We start from the raw sequence: 13014 nt of genomic DNA on the forward strand, positions 1-13014 counted from the left end.
TCGAACTCCTGATCTCGAGCGATCCACCTGCCTCGGCCTCCCAGAGTGCTAGTATTACAGGCATGAGCCCCCCCACCCCGCCTGTAAGTATTCTTAACACACAGAAAATTGAGAGACTCTTCAACCTCACAATTTTCTGGCCTTGGAATCCACAATTTACTACCTAAAACCATCCTATACAAAACAGCTCTCAGTGTTTACTAAAACCTTGCTGTTCTCTGCTGGTTTTACAAATCTGACTCAATGAATAAACCTTTATTTAACAAAGCAGAGGTGATATATTTGATAGGCCTGACATTTTGTTACTCCTTCCCTAGAATGACTTACAAGTCATATTGTTGTTAGAGTCTGCTGCCATTTTTTATGATGTATTACTCAACCAGATTATATTTTCAGGCTTCCGTGTACAAGATTTGCAGAGAAATGTATGACGATGGAGTGGGTTTACCTTTTCAGAGTCAGCCTGACCTTATTGGAGACAAGTATGTGATTAATATTTGGATTTGGGAGTAGAAATTTCATAGCCAGGTTTATCAGGTTGAGGGGAAGTGATGACAGGAAGCAACTTAGTTTTAGTAAATCTGAATATTAATATGTGTACATTTCTAGTTTCTTCTTATACCAAATAGTTTCCATAAGTTGTTAAATCAAGTACAGTGGGCCTTGTATCACTGAAATGTAAATTTTTTGTTAGTAATTTGTTTGCTTACTCTGGCCTCTTTCCTTCTGAGCAGGTTAGTAGGAGGGCTACTTTCCCTGAGCCTGGATTACTGCTTTGTCCTAGAAGATGAAGATGGCATATGTGGTTATGCCCTGGGCACTGTAGATGTGACACCTTTTATTAAAAAATGTAAAATTTCCTGGATTCCCTTCATGCAGGAAAAGTATACCAAGCCAAATGGTGACAAAGAACTCTCTGAGGCAGAGGTAATATACAGGTTAAGAATTATACTATGATAATGGTCTTACTTTGTTTTATTTTTCAAATAAACTACTTATTAAAATAGAAAAGTAAGTAGATACATCATACAATCTTAGTTCTTTCTAAATTGATATCTTACAGAGAATACCTCTTAAGGCTTATTGTTATTATTATTTTTGAGATAGACTCTTACTCTGTTGCCCGGGCTAGGGTGCAGTGGTGTTATCATAGTTCACTACAGCCTCAGACTCCTGAGCTCAAGCAATCTTCCTGCCTCAGCCTCCTGAGTAGCTGGGACTACAGGCATGCGCCACCATGTCTGGCTACTTTTTCTATTTTTTGTAGAGATGGGGGCAGGTCTCACCCTTGCTCAGACTGGTCTCTAACTCCTGAGCTCAGGGGATCCTCCCGCCTCAGCTTCACAGAGTGCTAGGATTACAAGTGTGAGCCACCACACCCAGCCATTTAGGCTTATTCTTAGCATGATCATTTTTTTTTTTTTTTTTTTTTTGAGACAGAGTCTCACTTTGTTGTCCAGGCTAGAGTGAGTGCCGTTGGCGTTACCCTAGCTCACAACCTCAGTCTCCTGGGCTCACACAATTCTGTTGCCTCAGCCTCCCGAGTAGCTGGGACTACAGGCATGCACCACCATGCCCGGCTAATTTTTTCTATATATATTAGTTGGCCAATTAATTTATTTCTATTTATAGTAGAGACGGGGTCTCGCTCTTGCTCAGGCTGGTTTTTTTTTTTTTTGAGAGAGAGTCTCGCTTTGTTGCCTAGGCTAGAGTGAGTGCCATGGCGTCAGCCTAGCTCACAGCAACCTCAATCTCCTGGCTCAAGCAATCCTTCTGCCTCAGCCTCCCAAGTAGCTGGGACTACAGGCATGCGCCACCATGCCCGGCTAATTTTTTATATATATATATTAGTTGGCCAATTAATTTCTTTCTATTTATAGTAGAGACGGGGTCTCGCTCTTGTTCAGGCTGGTTTTGAACTCCTGACCTCGAGCAATCCGCCCGCCTCGGCCTCCCAGAGAGCTAGGATTACAGGTCAGGCTGGTTTTGAATTCCTGACTTCAAGCAATCCGCCTGCCTGGGCCTCCCAGAGTGCTAGGATTACAGGCGTGAGCCACTGCGCCTGCTTTTTTTAAAAAATTATAAGATATACAGAACAAAATTTAACCCTAATCATTTTAAATGTGTAGTGTTAAAGTATATTACACATTTTTGTGTAAGCCATACATTAAAAATTTTTTTATTTTAAATTTTAGAAAACTTGCAAAGTTATTAAATAATAAGTTATACTTTACCCACTTTCTATATTTGTCAAGCCTAGGAAACCAACATTCATACATTATTAAATGGCAAACTTTATTCACCGGTTTTTCTGCTACTGTCCTTTTTTTGTTCCAGGATCTAATACCACGATTGCATTTAAGCTTTTTAAAAGTAAAAATGCTGGTCAGGTATGGCTCATCCTTGTAATCCTAGCACTTTGGGAGACCAGGGTGGGAGCATCTCATGAGACCAGCCTAAGCAACGTAGCCAGAGACCTGTCTCTACAAAAAAAACAAATTCTCTGGGTGTTTTGGCACATGGCTATAGTCACAGCTACTTGGGAGGCTGAGGCAGAAGATCGCTTGAGCCCAGGAGTTTGAGGCTGTCGTGAGCTATGATGGTGCCATGGCACACTAGCCTGGATAACAGTGATACCTTATCTCAAAAGAAATAAAAGGGGCCAGGCGCGGTGGTTCACACCTATAATCCTAGCACTCTGGGAGGTCAAGGTGGGAGGATTGCTCAAGCTCAGGAGTTCAAGACCAGCCTGAGCAAGAGCGAGACCCTTTCTCTAATAAAAGTAGAAAGAAATTAGCCAAACAACTAAATATAGAAAAAATTAGCCAGGCATGGTGGCATGTGCCCATAGTCCCAGCTACCTGGGAGGCTGAGGCAAGAGGATCGCTTGAGCCAGGAGTTTGAGGTTGCCGTGAGCTAAGCTGATGTCATGGCACTCTAGCCCAGGCAGAGAGTGAGACTCTTTCTTGAAAAAAGAAAAAAAATGTTTCAGGCCTGGCGCAGTGGCTCACACCTGTAATCCTAGCTCTCTGGGAAGCCTAGGTGGGTGGATTGCTTGAGGTCAGGAGTTCGAAACCAGCCTGAGCAAGAGCAAGACCCCGTCTCTACTATAAATAGAAAGAAGTGAATTGGCCAACTAATATATATATAGAAAAAATTAGCCGGGCATGGTGGCACATGCCTGTAGTCCCAGCTACTCAGGAGGCTGAGGCAGCAGAATTGCTTGAGCCCAGGAGATTGAGGTTGCTGTGAGCTAGGCTGACGCCACGGCACTCACTCTAGCCTGGGCAACAAAGCGAGACTGTCTGGAAAAAAAAAAAAAATGTTTCAGCTAGAAATACAACTTAATTAAATCGGAGTGTGATAATTATATAATTATAATTATATATAATGACTGGCTAGAAGAATTATTAAATATTACTTTCCTTTTCCTGTTACTAAGTTTTGTAGTTGACATATAGGTATATAATGGGTAGCTATTGAAAGTCAAAAGATTGTTTCTAATTTTTACAGAAAATAATGTTGAGTTTCCATGAAGAACAGGAAGTGTTGCCAGAAACTTTCCTTGCCAACTTCCCTTCTCTGATAAAGATGGATATTCACAAAAAAGTAACTGACCCAAGTGTGGCCAAAAGTATGATGGCTTGCCTCCTGTCTTCACTAAAGGCTAATGGTAAGTACGATTAGCCTTCGTGGAGTTGGTAGCATTTGGGCAAAGTAGGGACAGGACTATATTTAGGATAAAAAAGGAAAGAAGTGAATTGTGGATTTATACTTCCCTCCCTACCATTTAAAGTTTGGTTTTGAATTATTAGTGGTATATGAATTTTATGTGTTTTAATCATTGAAAAATGCTGCTCTTTTACACTATGAAAGCTTTTTGTGAACCCCAATTAAATGAGAAATATATGAGGATATATTTATTTTGCCAGGAGGCCCATAAATAATAGAGGAAAATTAAATGTGAACCTGAGGGAGAAACTTCACTTAGAAATGCAATTTTTGCTTAAAAATTTATCTAAATTCAGCTTTCAAAAATACTTATATTGGTATGAAAACTTTTTTGTAAAGTAAATGTTTTCTGCTTTAAGGGCCACATATGGGCTCTGTTGCATATTCTCTTTCTTTAAAAAAAAATAATCTTTTAAAAAAAATGTAAAAGATCATTTTTAGCCCTTGGACCATATAATAATAGGTATCATACTCTCGTTAGAGGGTTATTGATACATGCGAATGCACCTGGTTTATTGTTGGATCTTCATATCATTTGAGTCAGTGGTATCCTCTTTGTGGGATAATTTAAATAACTTTATCTGAAGAAAGGATAATTCTCAGTGTTGTACTTAGAAATGAATCACCTAGATAGATGAGGTATGTCTGAAGAAGACTATATGGTATTCTGGTTATATTGGCTTGTGACATGAGCTGGAATAGGCTCTGCCCTGTGGGCCCCAGCAGGTACTTTGTATGTTTTCAACAGAGGTATCTTTTGCATTGAGATTTCTTCTACCCTGTTCCCTGAAAGATTTTCTTTACTCATTGTTTAATATTAATATGAATTCTTTAAATTGTGACATAAATTTAAGAGCTGGTATAGATAAGCCCCTATTATCTATATTAAATATATTAAAGATAATTACAATTCATATTTATGTTCTCCTACTTGACTTGTTTATGTTTTGAATATTTGTTTTATTTCTAGGCTCCCGGGGAGCTTTCTGTGAAGTGAGACCAGATGATAAAAGAATTCTGGAATTTTACAGCAAGTTAGGCTGTTTTGAAATTGCAAAAATGGAAGGATTTCCAAAGGATGTGGTTATACTTGGTCGGAGCCTGTGACATTTGTTGGTACTATGAACTGTCTAGAAAGCCTCTTAACTCCACCTTGTGGGTGGTGGTTGAGGTCTTGGTACAGTTTAGTCTCTGGAGTGGCAACAAATCAGCCAATTGGATTGGAAACAAAGAAGACTATGTAAAACTCACCCATCACACTTTCAGACTATTCACTGGTTAGAAGAAGATAGTATTGCTACAAATCTTGTGTGAAACAGAGATGTTGGCCTCCTTTTGGGGTCTTGTGTTAGGTGCCAAGACCTCTTACATGGGCTTATATAGGGAGGGGGTCTTCAATAAATGTAGTCAGCACTATTTTCTGCATCCGGTGTGGTTGCATTTCTCACCTAAGAGTAATCAGAATCACTTCTGTCATCCTTGGTTTATTGATTGAAAGGTCTCTCAGTCTCTGGGGACATGGCAGAGAGAAGAAAGATTTAGTGGGTTTGAGAAGCTTCAGGGTGGAGAGATTCCAAGTGGGATGATTGTGGCATTAAAGCTGAATAAATGATTTCAATTTGGGGCGGTTTTTCTGCTTTCTGTAAAGCCATGGCCAATTGTCTTCTGTAGTGACCATTGGCTCAGGCATAGTGTGCTTTGTAGGGACAAATGTGCAGTTGTTTGTGGCAAAAGCCTAAAATTGACAAACTTGTAAATTTCTTTGTATATAAACTAGCTGTAACCTGACTATCATTTGTGTTTACTGTTTTTGTAATTTTTTTTCCTCATGAAAATGAGAGGGTTTTTGTTCCGGATGGCACTTTCAATGATATAAAAGAGTAGAAGATGGATTTTCTTTACTTGTCTTTTTTTTTTTTTTTTTTTTTTTAAGTTTTATTATTTTTAAAGTGCTTCCTACCTAGGCCATGACCATTTTGGGTTACGAGAGCCTAACTTAGGACTTAATCTGTTGCAAAGTGCAGTCTTTTTTGGAAATTAACCTCAATAGCAGGTCAGCATGTGAAATGTTGGTTTTGACATCTGTTAAGTAGGGTTTAGGGACTGATTGGTCCATTTGCCCTTAGATCAGTTGTCCTTTAATCTCAAGACCTGTTACTACTGGTTTTATTAAATAAGAGTCTTTAATTCTTGCATGTTTGTATCTAGTTTTTAAGAGAAAGAATGAGCACATTTTAACTAATGATTTATGGTTACCCTTTCCCTTTTCTTTTAACCACAGGTTCTGAAAGCTTCATGTATTTTAATTTAGATATGTTTTTAAGGGTTTTGAGCATGAGGCTGACAGGTGATTTCTACAGGATTCTTTTTTTCATCATAGCTGGCTGACTTCTCCATAGGTTCATAACAATATTTTGTTATCTTGCTTCCTTGCAGTTTTTAACTTTGAGCTGTTTAACTTTGAGCTGTGTGAGGGGAGGGAGTAAATAGAAGGAAATACATTTTCCTTCACAGAACTCCACCAATGTGATCTTTGAGAGAGTCTTAAAGCATCGTACCTAGTGACTTCCATCCAAGACCTATGAGTGTGCACTGAAAGGGTGAGAAGGGAGGAAGGAAGCCTCTTCATTCTTAGGGTAGAAACCTTTATCCCATAGAAGGATATCTGTGTTGGAAAGCTTGAACCAAGTTTGCATTTTTGAGGGCTAAAGTGAAGAAGGGAATATCCCTACTAGATATTAAGACAGCTGAATGTTACCCAGTTTCTCGTTGAATATATCTTTAACATTAGGATAATTCTAGCATTTCATCTGGAGGGTTTCAGGTCAACCTCATATGGAATCAGGATTTTTAGCAAGTTTACTTTTGGTTTTATCTTGGCTTTTAATAATCACTTCGGTTGGTCGTCTGGTCAGGTGTCAACTGTGAAACAGATGCCCAGGTCTATACTTTCATCACTCTAGGATCATAAAGTGCTATGCTATTCCATGATTATGAATATTTATTAAGGTTGGAATGACATTTTATTGATTGTTTAGATCACAGCTCAGTTCCTGTAGAAAACGAACTGTAAAACTATCTGAAGACCATGCAAGAGGCAAAATAAAACTTGAAGTGAATGCTTGTGGTGGTGTACTGCGTCAACCTATTTCCTGTCTGCCCCCTCCCTACCTTTTTCCTTTCATGCCTCACTCTACAGCAAGTTATGCCTCCTCTCCACAGCTGTTCTTAGAGACTGGATTTTTTTTTTTTTTTTTTTTTGAGACAGAGTCTCACTTTGTTGTCCAGGCTAGAGAGCGTGCCATGGCATCAGCCTAGCTCACAGCGTCAGCCTAGCTCACAGCGTCAGCCTAGCTCACAGCAACCTCAATCTCCTGGGCTCAAGTGATCCTACTGCCTCAGCCTCCCAAGTAGCTGGGACTACAGGCATGCGCCACCATGCCCGGCTAATATTTTATATATATATTTTTAGTTGGCCAATTTCTTTTTATTTTTAGGAGAGACAGGGTCTCACTTAGGCTGGTTTCGAACTCCTGAGCTTGAGCAATCCGCCTGCCTCAGCCCCCCCCCAAAGTGCTAGGATTACAGTAGTGAGCCACCATGCCTGGCCTAGAGACTGGATCTTGAAGGCAGCATTCCCCTCTACTTCACCAGATTTTCAAAGCAAAAGCTAAGAACAGTAGGCTATAATTCTTGGCCAAACGACTCCACCCTCTTGTCACAGTTTTAACCTGGGTGTGAAATGGGGCCCCCAGTTTGTTTCTGCCATCTAACAGGGAACACAACAGTTAGCCTGATTCTTTAGTCAGAAGGTGAAAGATGGCAAAATAGCCTAAACTGTATGACGGAAAGTACAAGGCAGAAGGATATTACTGGGCTGGTTTGGAAGTTATAAAAGCGTGGGTCTGCCAGGAGCAGCAGTTGAGTCCCGCACTGAGCTAGTCTTACTAGCAAGTGCCAGCATCAAGCAAACAAAGTTCAATGTCGATAAGCCATCTGAGTAGAAAGTTGCAGGGTCATTACAGCAGGAGGTGTGTGTAGGAAAGGCTTAAGCTGAGAGGACAGCAGAGTTTGGGTGGAAATCCTGGAGTTGGAAGTCTTCCTTAAGGCTTCTCAGCTCTTTTGGGGCAAAGACTAATCTGACCTAATTTCCTTTGCTTTTACAAGAAAAGCACTACCCGGAACCCCGCCTTTGCTGGCGGACGAGTAGGTAAGCTTTACATCTCTTTATCTATGCTTCCTTTAAAGAAAGCTTACCCTGGGGTTGGAAGAGTGGGAAATACAATACTATAGAATGTGCGGGGAGTTGTAGAAAATATGGATGCCCTCGTGGTCCTGGAAATGAGCAAGGACGATAACATTAATCCCAAATCCATTGTTCTGTGCTGTTAGTACCTTTCTGCGGTCTTGACAGGTCTGAGCAGCAGTCGCAGGCTTCTGGGCTGAGAAGCGCTGCACCCGTGCGTCCTCAGTGCCAGTCCGCTTTCAGGACTGAGCGTCTCCTTTAATAGGCGGGGCCGGAACTGGCCGAGGGTCCCTCGTTTTGTACGTGTCGGGGGGCGGAGTTTGGAGACGGCCCTTGCAGCATGGCCGCCGGCACTGCTGCTGCCTTAGCGTTTTTGAGTCAAGAGAGCAGAGCCCGGGCCGAGGGTGTCGGGGGTCTGCGGATACCGGCCCCGGTCACTATGGACAGTTTTTTCTTTGGTATTGGGGAAAGGAGGGGCTGCGGGTAATACTGGGCGGTAAGAGGTCGTGATGAGGAACAGGAATGAGGATAGTTGCATGGCATGGGTGTGTGCGAGGGGTGTCTGGCTGTTCCCCGAAGGCTAGGGGGAACTCACACTCGGCCACTTGAGCGAAAGGGGGCGGTGAGATCCCTGCCCCAGGTGTGCGGGGAGGGCCCCAGGTCTGCCGAGCTCTCCAGGTGTTCTGATAGAAGCGACGCCTGGTGGGCGTGTAAATGGACGGTCAGTCCGTGGCTACACGTGACGGGGTGGGGTGGGGGTTGGTGACTCCCCCCCCCCAAACACTCAAGCATAGTCACACTGTTCTCTCCCAGGCTGTGAGCTCTCCGGGCATACCCGCTCTTTCACCTTCAAAGTAGAGGAAGAGGACGATGCGGAGCACGTGCTGGCATTGACCATGGTGAGGGGTGGGGGAGAGGCCAACGATGAATAAATCTGGGCAGGCAATTAGTGGGCCTCTACCCAACCCCTTCCCCTTACTAGGAGTCAACTCATCTGCTTAGCTTCCGTATGGGTGGCTCCCCTGGCCCAGGTGATGCAGGGGCCTCTGAGGCTGGGCAAATTCTAGAGTAGATGCCTTCACTAGTAGTGTCAACCCTTGCTTGAGGAGACCCTTAGGCCCTGTGTACGCTTTCCAGCTCTGTCTCACCGAGGGGGCCAAAGACGAGTGTAATGTGGTAGAAGTTGTGGCCCGGAACCATGACCAGCAAGAGATTGCAGTTCCTGTGGCTAACCTCAAGTTGTCCTGCCAGCCCATGGTGAGTTCCCTAACCTTGGTGGTGGTGATGAGGGGATTGAGGACTTCAGTACTCATCATAGCTGGGGTGGGATATGAATGGGCCAGGCCTTCATCCTTGTCTTCCTCCCAGCTCAGTTTGGATGACTTCCAGCTCCAACCACCTGTGACCTTCCGCCTAAAGTCGGGCTCTGGCCCTGTAAGGATCACTGGGCGCCACCAGATTGGTGAGAGGAGGGGAGGGCCCTCTCCTTTGCCTCCAGTGGACTCTCCGATCAGGCCTCCCCGGTACTGCACACTCCGGCCCCATCCCAGCCTCATCTCCCAGCACAGCCCCATACAGGCCTGCATGCCCTTCCAGGCTGTGCCCTGTGCATGACATGGTCTCTACTTTCTGTCCTACTGAAACCTACCTCCTTCATGGAACCTGTCCCAGCCTTTCCAGCTCCAGTGATGTGGACTCCTTTAGCTGTTTGTCACCTAGTTTAGTGCCTAAGGTTCTCACCTATACCATAATCTCTGGGAGGTCAGAGTCCCTGCAAGACTAGCACCACAGTAAGTGTAGCATGAAAGGGGCCTGCCTTTAACCTTTCCCTCCCTCTACTGCTCGTGTGTCCACCAGTTACTATAAGCAATGATGTTTCTGAGGAAGAGGAGAGTGAGGAAGAGGAGAGTGAAGAGGAGGAAGCTGAGTTGTGTCCCATCCTTCCTGCCAAAAAGCAGGGGGGCAGGCCCTAGCCCTCCTTGGTGAGTAGGGAGCGAAGGGTGCCAGAAGACTCTGGGAGGGGGCAGGAGGAGCAGGTGAAGGTTAGATGTTGACCCCTATTTGCTCTTCCTAGGTCAGCCAGCTGCCTATGTGCACCATGTTCCCGGACAAGTTTCAAGAATTGTAAATGTTTCCTCTTCATTGAAGAGGAGAGTTTGGGGTGAGGGTTTGGTTCAAGGGACTTTGGGCCTGAGCTAGGAAAGGGGCCTGTTCTTCATAAGGCCCTGGTATTCTGGTCTTGTACCATGCCTGGGGCTTCCCTTTTCAATAGGAGTGGGAAGAACTCTGAACTTGTATCCTAAGCAACCCTCCCTCTCCACCTGCCTATGAGGATTGGAGGTTAGTTTCTGGAGCTCAGAGCTACACATTTTTAATACTTTTTACATTTTTGGATAAAGGTTGAAATAAAGTTCTGTGGGGTTTTTGCAACTCATTTGTGTGGTTTCTTCCCATGCTGGGTGACATTTCCCTGGGGACCACCAGGTGGCACTGTGGCAGCACTGAGGGTGGCCCTGGGCCTCGGGGAGGGTGGAGGGATGTGGGAGCCTACTATTCCCAGGTGCCTGGGCCAGGACCAAGCCTGGGCCCCAACTGCCTTGCTGAAAGGGGACCTCCCAATACTCAGCTGTTCCCAGTCGCTGCAGGTGGGGGAGGGCCATTGCAGGAGGTTATCAGAGTCCAAACAAGGGGCCCAGGCCTCTGTCAGCACTCAGGCTGATGGGCAGGGGGCAGATAAGCGGGCTTAAGCAGCCTGAGGAATGTGCATCCCTAGCCCCATGAGGGGGCTGAGGCCCAGAGAGGACCTGAAAGGGGTGGGGCAGGGACCAGTCTTTGCTTCTCCTTTGAGTCTTGTAGGCAGTCTCTGAGTAGGGCTGGGCCCTTAGAAACCTGATTCCAGGGGCCAGATGGAGGGGACTGGCCAGATTGGGTGACAGGGAAACCAGAATCCGGGTGGCCTGGCATATGGGGGCAGGAAGGGGCCCCTGGGAATTGGCCTCTTGAACTAAGAGGAGTTCCTGCCCCCTAGCACACCGCCTGGTCTGGGGTATCTGGTGCCTGGTATCAGTTGGTTCTGGGCCTTGGCTGCTACTGTGCCAGGAAGAAGAAGGGATGTACTTGGTGTGAGGATAAGTGTGTGTGACTAGCTCTGGGGTCAGCAGTTCAGCAGCTGTGTTGGGGGGGGCGGTTGTCAATGCCCTACAAACAAACAGACAAACAAAACATTACCTCCCCAGACAGCCTGGGGCCAGACAGGCTGAGGATGGACAGAGAACAGGGCCTGGTGGAGGTCAGGCCAGTTCTAGAACCAACCTCTGGGCAAGTGAGTGGACATGGGGGAGGGGGCCCAAGATAACCCCAAGGGGCTGGTATTGGGGTAGGTGAGGTAACCTTTGAACAGAGTCCCCATAATACGGAAAAGCACTCTCCTCAACACACATCCCTAGAGAAGGATCTCCCCCCAACCCTGTGGTGAGGAAATAGGGGGTACAGTTTTCAACCTCCCTTAGTCCTTAACTTGAGGACGAAAGGAGGCGACCCCTCTACGTGTTAGTGTGATCAGGGTCACAGGAGCTTTTCTCCGCGCCAGGAGGGCTTTCCTGAAATGTTTCCGCTGGGGAGCCAAGGCGAAGGGGGCAGCCTGGCTGGGAAACAGTGTCGTGCCAGGAGAGGGGAAGGTGGCGCTGGCGCCCTCTAGTGGGCGAGGTTGTGGCCGGACCTCTCCACAAGCCACCTCTAAAGGCTCGGCGAGTGCCGTAGTGCAAGAAGGGACCTACAAGTGCCTAGAGTGGTCTAGGCGGCCGAATCTGGCGAAAGGCGAGGCAATATGTCATTAGACTTGCATGCATGTATGTGTGCATTCATTCATTTGAAGGGCTTGTGATAGAGTAGGGGAGTCGGGCTGCGGTATTCACTACTCCTTACCTTTCCTCACCTCGGCTCCCGCCTCCGAAGTCCTCAGCACGTGCTTGGTTGGAGGCGCGAGTCTGGCTGAGTGCAGCGCCTTCGTCTCTCAGAAGCCTCCCGAGCTGTCCATCTACCCACTGCGCATGGCTCCACCCCAATATTCACCCCCCCACCCCCGACGCCACAGATTGCTCTTTGTATTCCTCCCCTGCCTTGCTGGTCAGTCTCCTGGCGGGCGTGGGCCGGCGCCCGGCACACTCCTGCCCGCAGTGGTGGCCTAATCCACATCGACTCTGAGTCAGAGTTTCCCAGCCCAATAGGGCGCCCCGAAGACCGAGCTGGGAATTGTTTTTTTCTCCCTCCCTGCTCCTGCTTCTCCGCGATTCACTTTTCTGCCCTCTTAGCACACAGTAGGAGCGCTGCCAATTCACTCTGTCCTCGGAGTGCTAGGGGATGAAGGCGTACGCTGGGGTTTGCAGACTGCTGGAGGAGGGGCAGGCTCGTATTTGGGGGGCAAAGTGAGACAGCTCCCAGAGGAGGTCCGAAGTGCATAACGCAGTGTCGCCGATCGGCGTTTGAACGGTCCGGGAGAGCCCGCGGCGCTTTGAGTGGCAGGCGCGGGAGCACGCGTAGGAGCGAGCTGCAGTCCCAGCGGCCAGCGCTGCTGGTGTGGATTTGAGGGGCCTAGGGCGCGCCGGGGGCCAGGGGTGCGTTTGGGAAGAGGCTGAAGGTGTGTGTTTGGGTGCCGGCGAGGGCGTGTCTGCGGAGAGGGGCCGTTTGTGTTGGCGAGGAGTGTGTGTTTGTGTTTGCAGGAGACGGAGTGTGTGTGTGTGCGTGTGTGTTTGTTTGCCGAGTGTGGGGGCGGCCGGGGAAGGTGGCCGAGCTGTCACTCAGCGATCAGGTTGACAGGCGCTCCCTCATCTGGGCCCAGGAGCTCTGATTGCAGATTCGAGGAAACAAAATAGCAATTGTAATTACGGGGCTTTGATAAGATAAAGGAGCGAGGGAGCTGGCCGGGAGGCGGGCGAGCGAGCGAGGGAGGGAGCGGCCTGCGGGGGCCCGGCGGAACATTTGCATCTGTCAGTCACGGGGGGCGTGCCTGGGCAGAACCAGGTGCCTGCTGCGTGGGT

General features: G+C 46.9%; 2 protein-coding genes across 4 annotated transcripts in view; both read left to right on the plus strand.

Moving 5' to 3' along the window:
• Window positions 1–6851, plus strand: part of OGA (O-GlcNAcase) — a 29837-nt gene extending 22986 nt beyond the window's left edge. For 2 of the 3 annotated variants that reach the window (XM_020280663.2, XM_076009822.1), the window contains exons 13-16: window positions 397–482; window positions 735–927; window positions 3514–3673; window positions 4703–6851. In XM_020280663.2, coding sequence (XP_020136252.1) covers window positions 397–482; window positions 735–927; window positions 3514–3673; window positions 4703–4839 — 576 coding nt within the window. In that variant the 3' untranslated portion in view covers window positions 4840–6851. Of the gene's footprint in view, window positions 1–396; window positions 483–734; window positions 928–3513; window positions 3674–4702 lie in introns of those variants that run through there. The other variant, XR_012922832.1, reaches the window with a different exon arrangement.
• Window positions 6852–8269: 1418 nt separating this feature from the next.
• On the plus strand, window positions 8270–10408 carry NPM3 (nucleophosmin/nucleoplasmin 3). Its single transcript, XM_012769414.3, has 6 exons — window positions 8270–8436; window positions 8792–8877; window positions 9116–9235; window positions 9347–9440; window positions 9836–9960; window positions 10053–10408. The coding sequence occupies exons 1-5, from the start codon at window positions 8319–8321 to the stop codon at window positions 9949–9951; spliced, it is 534 nt and encodes a 177-aa protein (XP_012624868.1). The 5' UTR covers window positions 8270–8318; the 3' UTR covers window positions 9952–9960; window positions 10053–10408.
• The last annotated feature ends 2606 nt before the right edge of the window (window positions 10409–13014 follow it).

This window comes from Microcebus murinus, chromosome 14, assembly GCF_040939455.1.
Source record: "Microcebus murinus isolate Inina chromosome 14, M.murinus_Inina_mat1.0, whole genome shotgun sequence".
Taxonomy (NCBI): Eukaryota; Metazoa; Chordata; class Mammalia; order Primates; family Cheirogaleidae; genus Microcebus; species Microcebus murinus.

What these genes read in the sequence shown, in the direction of transcription:
- NPM3 (XM_012769414.3), top strand. Translation starts at nt 8,319, where the DNA reads ATGGCCGCCGGCACTGCTGCTGCCTTAGCGTTTTTGAGTCAAGAGAGC. An exon ending in ACGTGCTGGCATTGACCATG is followed by an intron (nt 8,878 to 9,115) that starts GTGAGGGGTGGG and finishes TACGCTTTCCAG; the next exon opens with CTCTGTCTCACCGAGGGGGC. An exon ending in CACTGGGCGCCACCAGATTG is followed by an intron (nt 9,441 to 9,835) that starts GTGAGAGGAGGG and finishes TGTGTCCACCAG; the next exon opens with TTACTATAAGCAATGATGTT.